This window comes from Haliotis rubra, unplaced genomic scaffold, assembly GCF_003918875.1.
Source record: "Haliotis rubra isolate DU_JTF1 unplaced genomic scaffold, ASM391887v1 Scf1142, whole genome shotgun sequence".
Taxonomy (NCBI): Eukaryota; Metazoa; Mollusca; class Gastropoda; order Lepetellida; family Haliotidae; genus Haliotis; species Haliotis rubra.
In genome coordinates this window covers 88,181-98,598 of record NW_025765051.1, presented here as the reverse complement: position 1 = coordinate 98,598, position 10,418 = coordinate 88,181, and the positions used below count along the sequence as shown (strand labels likewise).

General features: G+C 43.3%; 1 protein-coding gene across 1 annotated transcript in view; it reads right to left on the bottom strand.

Annotated features, from left to right (window-relative positions):
- Nucleotides 1-512: 512 nt before the first annotated feature.
- The window catches only part of LOC124253532 (scavenger receptor cysteine-rich type 1 protein M160-like), a 37,704-nt gene continuing 27,798 nt past the window's right edge, over nucleotides 513-10,418 (bottom strand). Inside the window, exons 23-26 of the mRNA XM_046687334.1 lie at nucleotides 4,985-5,296; nucleotides 2,203-2,505; nucleotides 1,306-1,644; nucleotides 513-823 (exon numbers count right to left, since the gene is read on the bottom strand). Of these exons, the coding sequence (XP_046543290.1) occupies nucleotides 579-823; nucleotides 1,306-1,644; nucleotides 2,203-2,505; nucleotides 4,985-5,296 (1,199 nt within the window). The 3' untranslated portion in view covers nucleotides 513-578. The remainder of the gene's footprint in view (nucleotides 824-1,305; nucleotides 1,645-2,202; nucleotides 2,506-4,984; nucleotides 5,297-10,418) is intronic.

The window sequence follows — 10,418 nt, the reverse complement described above, 5'->3', positions numbered from 1 at the left end:
TCGATATCATTTATGGTGCTCTTTCCTCTTCTTAGTTTCATCACTATTTCACCAAGTCAATTGATAACTATATTTTTTATTTAGGTGAAAAATCAAGATTTCTGAGTGTCTGCAATTAGCCGAGTGTAATTGTCTGTAATTAGCTGAGTGTAATTGTCTGTAATTAGCTGAGTGTAATTGTCTGTAATTAGCTGAGTGTAATTGTCTGTAATTCTGAGTGTCTGTAATTAACAAAATGTTTGAGTTGTACTTGACATGGTTGACAATAATACCAAGAATGGCATTCAAAGCGGTAGTCTGTGATGAATTGGCCATTGAACAAAAGATTAGTCACAATATGGCTACAAACAGAATCATGAGAAGGCTGTTCCACAATATCTACACACAGGAGGTTGACAAGAAGACCATGTGGGTGAGTCCACAACACAGACTGTACCAAAACGATATAGGTAAAGAGAAGACAGGAAATAGTATCATACCCTGAAGTTATCATCATCATCATCATCACTCACCTGGTTCACTGCCTTTCCTGTAACAAGACACTGCCGCCTCTCTGTTATCCTTGCATGAGGAATCTGTCACTTCTCGGGGCAGTGTTTCAAGGACTTCTCTGACCCGGTGCACCTGACATTTTTTAATGACTTGGAGTATCCTGCCGCAGGGTAGCTTGATGTTAGTACTGTCCCGCCAGCGTATCCCATCTCAATACATGCAACCATGGCTGAGGTTTCTGTAAACCCATCCATGCAGACAGCGCTCCAGCCATTGTCATTCCTGACCACCAGGGTGCCAACAGAATCCAAGCTGTTGGGGTACAGGCGCACTGGAAACAAAATTGTTTAGCATCAAATACCTGCCTCCACAACAGTTAAAATGTAAACCAACATCATCAATACATAGACAAAGTGGGTCCCCGAAGCCATTGTAAATCTTACCATATAAAATCATGGATTGTCATGTCAACAAGGAGTGAGTAAGTTTAGTTTTAAGCTGCTTTTAGCAATATTCCAGCAATATCACATCAGGAAACACCAGGAAAGGCTTCACACATTGTACCCAAGTGGGGAATCAAACTCGGTCTTTGGCATGATGAGTGAACACTTTAACCACTAGGCTATCCAACTGCCCCTCAGCCAGGAATAATTGTCTAAGACAGATAACTAGTAAGAAAACATAGACATGTATATATTTGCATGGGTCAACACACCTGATATAACCTCCAGAGGAACTATCACAACTAACAATCTCAGCCTTCAAGTGGCAAACTCGTCTAATTTTCAACAACATCAACATATGATTACTCACCCTCACGGTAACATTCAACCTGGGCGGGTTGACAAGATCTGTTTTCCTTTGATGATATGATGCTCCAATCAGTGATGCAGATGTCGGCTAGCTTCTCCTGCCCGCTACAGGTCATGGAGACTGACCAGTAGGTGTCAGCACTGCCAGACATTGTCATGTTCCCATCGTATCTCTGTCCACCAACAAACCCTTCATCTAAACTCCTGCACATAATGGAGGCATCAGTGTTGGCAAAATAACCCGGGGCACATACGGGATAGGTAGCTCCATTTCTAGTGGCCTCGACCTGTCCAACTTGGGCCTGTCCTTCTGGCTGCTTGGTCAGTGTGTATTGGGCAACTGAAAAGTAAAATATACATATGCACAAAACATTTGATTAAAAACAAAGTTTCATGGACCATTTAACCAATGTTTATAATATCGCTGTATGGATGAAATTACAGCAGTTATCAAAGTAAGGTAACATGATATATTTTCATATATCACTTTCGGATGATATTCTTGTTACATTAACCCAAGGTATTTCCAAAACATGATCAAAGTGAATAGACTTCATAAGTGCAAACTGGTGAAAATTAAAATAGTCTATCCAACCACACAAATAGATACAAAACGGGTTATAAATGAGTTTTTAATCATGTACAATGCAAAGGCACATTAATGAGCTGAGCTAGTATGTGTCAGGTTTGCGACCACTTCGACCAGTATTTCAGTTTCAGTATTTCACAGCTGCCTGCATCCCTTGCGTCATTGCTAACAACATCATCTCCACATTTTAACTCTTCAAAAGCAAATTTAAGAGTGAGTGAGTGAGTGAGTATAACCAAACAGCTACCCCACCACCCTTAGCTAAATCAGAGGAATGATATAACTTTCTGCACTAAATCTGAAACTTACGGTCTCCTTTATTGTAGCAGAAAACAGTGGCATCCCTCTCGCAATTGTCTGTGTAAACATTTGTGGCGAAGGGACAATCCAGCAGGGACTTCTCGGACCCAGTACACTCGACACTAGAGATCCACTGGGGCTGGTCCCCATAAGAATACTGGCTGTTGTTGAACCCGGCCTCGTACCCCTGCTCCGTGCAGTACACACTGGCATCCACGTCATCCCAGCCGGAGGAACAGACGGTTCCATTAATGCCATACTTGGTGACTTTTACCAGACCTCTTTTATCATGACCAATGACCTTTATTGATGCTGGAAAGGGATAATATATAAACACATTATTGAAGATCAAAAACAAACCCATGTTATTTTACTTATATTTTAGCCAGGGTCAAAATGTCACCAACATAATTTTATATAATTTTCAGGAGGTACAGGGTTTTAGACTCTTCTGTCATATTAAAAATGGGTACCTGAGAAAGCGGATGTACAGACCTATATGGTCGCGCGAAGCACTTAGTAGCAGCTTTGAAAGTACAATTCCGTCAGGGTAATAATGTAAGGCGCAAAACTTAGCATTATTATCATTATTATTATTCAATTACTCAATTCATCTAAAATGACTAAACCTCAATCACAAGCCAACATACTTTAAATTAAATCTGAATAAACATTAGTTAGATCTATAAAGTCAAGTGGCTATCCTTCAGTGTATCATGAAAGCAATACTTTCTTCACAAAATAGAGCTTTACTATTTTAATGGCTTACCACCATCAACTACCACTGTAGCTTACCTTCATCATGACATACTACCACTGTAGCTTACCTTCATCATGACCGACTACCACTGTAGCTTACCTTCATCATGATCAACTACCACTGTAGCTTACCTTCATCATGATCAACTACCACTGTAGCTTACCCTCATCATGACCAACTACCACTGTAGCTTACCCACATCATGACCGACTACCACTGTAGCTTACCTTCATCATGGCTAAGTGCCACTGTAGCTTACCCTCATCATGATCAACTACCACTGTAGCTTACCTTCATCATGATCAACTACCACTGTAGCTTACCCACATCATGACCGACTACCACTGTAGCTTACCTTCATCATGATCAACTACCACTGTAGCTCACCCACATCATGACCAACTACCACTGTAGCTTACCCTCATCATGACCAACTACTACTGTAGCTAACCCTCATCATGACCAACTACCACTGTAGCTTACCCTCATCATGACCAACTACCACTGTAGCTTACCTTCATCATGATCAACTACCACTGTAGCTTACCCTCATCATGACCAACTACCACTGTAGCTTACCCTCATCATGACTCACTACCACTGTAGCTTACCTTCATCATGGCTAAGTGCCAATGTAGCTTACCCTCATTATGGCTAAGTACCATTGTAGCTTACCCACATCATGACCAACTACCACTGTAGGTTACCTTCATCATGATCAACTACCACTGTAGCTTACCCACATCATGACCGACTACCACTGTAGCTTACCTTCATCATGATCAACTACCACTGTAGCTCACCCACATCATGACCGACTACCACTGTAGCTTACCCTCATCATGACCAACTACCACTGTAGCTAACCCTCATCATGACCAACTACCACTGTAGCTAACCCTCATCATGACCAACTACCACTGTAGCTTACCCTCATCATGATCAACTACCACTGTAGCCTACCTTCATCATGACCGACTACCAGTGTAGCTTACCTTCATCATGACCAACTACCACTGTAGCTTACCTTCATTATGATCAACTACCACTGTAGCATACCCTCATCATGACCGACTACCACTGTAGCTTACCTTCATTATGATCAGTTACCACTGTAGCTTACCCTCATCATGACCAACTACCACTGTAGCTTACCTTCATCATGACCGACTACCACTGTAGCTTACCCTCATCATGACCAACTACCACTGTAGCTTACCTTCATCATGAACGATTACCACTGTAGCTTACCTTCATCATGACCAACTACCACTGTAGCTTACCTTCATTATGATCAACTACCACTGTAGCTTACGATCATCATGACCGACTACCACTGTAGCTTACCTTCATCATGATCAGCTACCACTGTAGCTTACCTTCATCATGATCAACTACCACTGTAGCTTACCCACATCATGGCCGACCACCACTGTAGCTTATCCTCATCATGACCGACTACCACTGTAGCTTACCCTCATCATGATCAACTACCACTGTAGCTAACCTTCATCATGATCAACTACCACTGTAGCTTACCCACATCATGATCAACTACCACTGTAGCTTACCCTCATTATGGCTAAGTACCACTGAAGCTTACCCACATCATGATCAAGTACCACTGTAGCTTACCCTCATCATGATCAACTACCACTGTAGCTTACCCTCATCCTGGTTAAGTACCACTGTAGCTTACCCTCATCATGATCAAGTACCACTGTAGCTAACCCACATCATGATCAACTACCACTGTAGCTTACCCTCATCATGATCAAGTACCACTGTAGCTTACCCTCATCATGAACGACTACCACTGTAGCTTACCTTCATCATGATCAAGTACCACTGTAGTTTACCCTACATCATGTAAGTAGGGTACCACTGTATCTTACCATTGTATCCTTACAAACATAGCATACTATCTTCATGGCTTACCACCGTAATTCATCAACATCTTCGGTCAAATAGCATCATCATGGCTTCCAACCACTGTATGTTACCATCACCAAACTGATAACTATGACTTACCATCAGTGGAGTCCGTACACACCACAGTTGCTGGTCTGCCAGATGCGCAGGCATATCGGGATATTTCTTTACTGCAGATGAGAAGTGACGACTCGGTCCCTGTGCACGACACATTTCCCCGAGAGAACATGCCAGCATAGTAGCCATTGAAAGCCAGCTGTTCGGCTACTCCACTAGATGACAGTCCTAGCTGCCGACACACGACGCTGGCTGCCTTGTCATCAAACCCATCCGAACAAACAGCTGACCATTCATTATCAACTGGGACTTGTACGATACCAGTCTTGTTGAAGAAGCCTGTATGCAAGCGTACTGAAACAAGATGATATGGATTAATACCGAGTGATCCTAGTTAAACACAGACAGTTACCAAGATCTTTCAATATGCTAACAACCACATATACTTCTGGATGTACCACAGCAATTAGGGACATGACTCTGCTCATCTGGTTCTCTTCAGCTTAAGATTAATCACATATTAAAATTCTCAGGAAAAAATAAACTGAGAACATTGGCAGATCCAGAGGGGGGCTTCAGTGGGTTCATAATTCTCTGCAGTTTTTTCAAAATGTAATTTTTCAAGTAAAATTGATATTTTTATACTAATCCTGACTCATGATCTTTAATTTATCTCCCTTTCCCTTGTGAATGGTAGTGGAACACTTGAATCCCTTGAAGTTCCCGAAGCGGACGTAAAAATACACTCACCCATGAGTTACCTCCCTTTTGCCCTTTCCCACGCAAACAGTCATGTGACCAGCCTTACTTGTCACTCTCTCCTGTTTGTCTGCCCATGCACTTGGATCTGCTGTGAAATCCTAAGTGTTTCCAGTGGGGAGGTTGGGAGGGGATGACCTCATGAGTCAGGATAAGTATAAAAATATCAATTTTACTTGAAAAATTACATATTTTTTCTTATCCTGACTCATGATCTTTTGCTTATAGAATCCTGCGGATTGGTGGTGGGTCAGGCCACTTCCTGGATTCATCAGCTGTCCTTCGATAAGCCCTGTATCCCCCCCATGGGAACTGCGAAACGGCATTGCCTTGATCCTATTCTTCCAACTTCTGTTATAATTCGGGGGGACCACTCTCTTGTCTTACTTCAGTCTCAGACAAGTTGAATCATGTTGATTCATGTGGCTTCAGATAAACTAGTATCTTCTTATTACTAGATATCTTATAACAACCCATAGATTATGATAAGATCTTTATCATAAATTAGTTGCGACCCCTTCACGTACAGGTAAGATCTTTACCCGTACAGGATCTTTAATCACTCATGCTAGCCTGTCCGAGACTGTGCGCATGGACTTTCAAACTAATACTTTTCCTTAGTAAATGTTATCAACAAGTCAACGTGATAAAGGGTGAGATTTTCCAACTCAGCGCCTTTGAGGAACCGTTAGTTGCTGTGCTACAACGAGAGGCCCAAATTGGTGAATGCCTGAGACGTCTTCAGTGGTTATGTCTCGGAGGTAGTGGTTGGCACAGACCGTCTCCAACTTCCAAAAGCAGCCCTCCATAATTGCTGATATAGAGCAATTTCCGTGCAGAGCCAGAGTTGACGCCAGTGCTCTACTTTGTGTGGGTTGGAAGCTCTTGGAGGTTCTAGTCCTGCTGCTTTATAGGCTCTCAATATGATGGCTCTCATCCAGAACGATATCGTCGTTCTTGAGACTTCTGCTGATGTCTCTGTTGATAATGGGATGAACAGGCGCTTGAATTTTCATCTCCTTGTCTCAGTCTTTTGAAGATATATCTTCAGGGCTCTGACCGGACACAAGGATAAGTCTTCTATATCCTCTGGGCCGAGGATTGTAGATAGCGCTGGTACGTGAAACTGTCTATCTGGCTGCCCAGGTAGTTGGTTCTTGGCAATGAAGTCCCATCTAAGTCCTAGATGTACTGCAGCATGTTGCCCCATATCGAATCTGGTTCGACCAAAGTCCAGCGCATGTATCTCTGATATTCGAGCTGCCGTGGCTAGCCAAGCAGGAACAGAGTCTGAAGGTAAACTGGTCTAGAGGTTCGTAGGCATCACTTGTAAGTTGACGTAGAATTACATTCAGATCCCAGGCTGGAGCTCTGAACTTCTTTTGCTGGTCCTCCAGTTTAAAAGATCTCAGCAGAGCAAGTAATTCTGGTACTTTCGTCAACTTGATGCCTGTTTTCATGGTAATGACTGTACTGATGGCAGCGAGGTATGTAGATAATGTCGAACCTTTCAGATGTCTGGTCTGTCTCAGATGACACAGGTATTTACCACTTGAGGATGAGTAGCTTTCATTGCAATGAAGCCTTTCCGCCTTGCATAAGTCTCAAACTTCAGCCACTTGTCATCATACATGTTACGAATAGATCTGCGTAACGCTAGCATTACTGCCTTGGCTGCCCTGGCGGAGTATCCTCTTTTCTTCAAACATGTTTTGATACGGTCCACACGTGTAGCTGGAACAGTGTCGGGTTCCCTCGGACTTGCTTGGTGTGCGGATGTATGAGTAGGTTCAGCCAGTCTGGTAACTTGATTGTTGGACTTCCCAGATCTTCTATTAGGTCTAGGAACCATACTCTTGGTGGCCAGTATGGCGCGACCAAAGTCAGTTGTAGCGCCTGTGTATGTTTGATCTTCAGCAGAACTTTCGTTAGTAATATCGGGGCTGGAAACGAGTAAGCCTCTGAAGCTGGAGTACTTGTTCTCCTTTGCCTTCTGTATGCCGGAATATTTGGACTTGCTGTTACACTTTTGCGAAGTATGACGGATGACGTTTGCCAAAGTATCTATGGATTTTATCATCATAACTTCTCTAGAGTCGTGCGCAGCTTCCTTAGCTGCATCCTCTATTTGTCCTCCAAAGAAAGTAGGGCGCCTTCCATGGAGCTCTCAGTAGCGGTTGGGTGAATCTGTCACTCCATGAACAGGATGCAAGTAGCCCTTGTCTGCGTAGTAAAGTGAGACCTGCAGATATAGATGCCAGATGGTCTGATAAAAAGTATTGGTCCTTCTTCTAAGTTATGAGCGCTGAATATATCATTCTGTCCTCTTCCGAACTTAAGTTCTGGAATTTATTGATCAATGCTTCATTGATAGCTCTGGATCTGGCCAACCCGAAGGAGGATCTCCTTGTAGCAGTAACAAGGTGAGAGAACTTTTTATCTTCTACTTTATACACCTTGTTCCGTGAGTCGTTGACTAACTTTATGTTATCATCCCATTCTGGCGCTTTTGTAAATGGATCCATATGATGTAGATGGAATCTCTTCACATTAAATGATGGCAGATGCTGACTCTGGTACTTGGATGCTTTCACGAAAGCTGTGCAAAAGTTGGAGGGTACCCTGGATATAGGTTCAATTGGAGGGATAGTGACGGAGTCAAAGTCGTCGTTACGCATCATATAAGTGTAGACTTCATCTTTATCCTTAGAAGGAGACTCCAAGTTCAACCCGTTGACAATCCAAGCTGTAACCCCTGCGTCTGGGAAGACGAAGTCCGCTTGCTCATCCAATGTCTCCTGATTATTAGAGCAAGGCCTCCGCGTATCATCCATCTACGAACCTGTATCCCTTGTCGAACCTTCATCATCCTTTCGCAAACCCTCTGTCTGAAGATTCGTCCCTACGCAAACGTCTATCTTGAGAGTCCTCTCTTCGCAAACCTCTATCTGTAGATTCATCTCTTCGCAAACCTCTATCTGTAGATTCATCTCTTCGCGAACCTCTGTGATGTGAGCTTTCTCTTCGCGAACGTGAGCTTTCTCTTTGTGAACATCTGTCTCTAGATGTATCCCTTCGCGAATGTCTGTGATGTGAGCCTTCTTTTCGCGAACGTCTGTCTCGTGATGAGTGACTTCACAAACGTCTGTGAGATCTTGATCTAGAGCGGCTAGGTGTAGGAGATGGATCCTTCAATGTTCTCGAACGTTCAGGGTTCGCAGATGTAGAATGATGAGTAGGCATCTCATGTCTTCTATCCTCCTCCAAGATGACAGAGTCGTCCGACAGTGGAGACCTTCGTAAAGGTGTACGTTCGCCAACGTAGTCTTGAGATGTAGTTCTCTGAGGAGTAGGTTCGCTCGGGTCAGTATGGTTCGCGCGGATCTGTAGGTCTGCGCACGGTGTCGGTAGATGAGAGGCTTCGCCGAGCCTTTGCTTCTTCCTCGAACCTGCGTTCCATCATGGTCATCATCTGGTTGGTGAATTGTCTCATATATTCACCCGGGTCAAAGTTCTGCATTGGTTGAAGCTGCTGCGGTGTAGAAGAAGCGTTTGCGAACACTGATGAGTTGTGTGCCTCAACTTCACTGCGTTGAGAGGTAGGTGGTAGTTCATCAAACAGCTGTCCTGCTGTGACCGTTGCAGGAGACGATCTAGTAGTTGTAGACGTCGATTGAGTCGCTGATCTCATAGGCACTTCGGGTAGAAGTAGTGGGGGATCATCAAAAACGTCTACTTCATGTGGAGGTAATATCTCTTTGCTGAAGGATTTCTGATGTGTTGACTTACTAGCTAGCGTAGATTTACCCTCCGATCTGGTAACAGATGCTTTCTTCTGCGATGTAGAAGAGGATGATGTCTTTTTCTTAGCTTGAGTCGGAGTCAACTGCGTTGTAGCCGATCTCTTCTTAGCCCGTACTAAACGTACTAAACATAGCACCAGTATTATGAATTTCCGCAGTAGCAAGCAACATACGGTTTGCAGGCTGATCTCCTGTTTTATCAGCCGTAACTTGAGATGACTTCCTCACCCAATCCATGGCACGTCTATAGATATAAGACAAATATTGATTAAATTGTAGATTTGATAAATCAACACAATAAGTACAGCGCAAGCTGGAAGAACATGGTTTTATGCACAAGGGGCATTGGGGGTGAGGATCAGCCACGGATAACCTGTGTCTGCAAACACTGCAAGATTTCATGAAATGTAAACAAAGTTACATAACGATGAAATTATGACACAAATACAAATAATGTTTAATTTTTTTTTACATATAATACAAAGTAGTTATTGCCAAATCCATACACAGCGCAATTTTGAAGAATAGGATCTAAATAAAAAGGATATAATGCCGTATATGGGACTCCGTGCTCGCCCAACCATCCACTTGGGCGAAAAGGGAGAGAGTGGCAAGTAAGGCTGGTCACATGACTGTTTGCGTGGGAAAGGGCAAAAGGGAGGTAACTCGTGGGTGAGTGTATTTTTACGTCCGCTTGGGGAACTTCAAGGGATTCAAGTGTTCCACTACCATTCGCAAGGGAAAGGGAGATAAATTAAAGATCTTGAGTCAGGATAAGAAGAAATTAGCAATATTCCAGCAATATGGCAGCTCTCTGTGATTAATCGAGTCTGGACCAGACAATCCAGTGAGCATGAGCATCGATCTACGCAACTGGGATGCTATGACGTGTCAACCAAGTCAGCGAGTCTGAC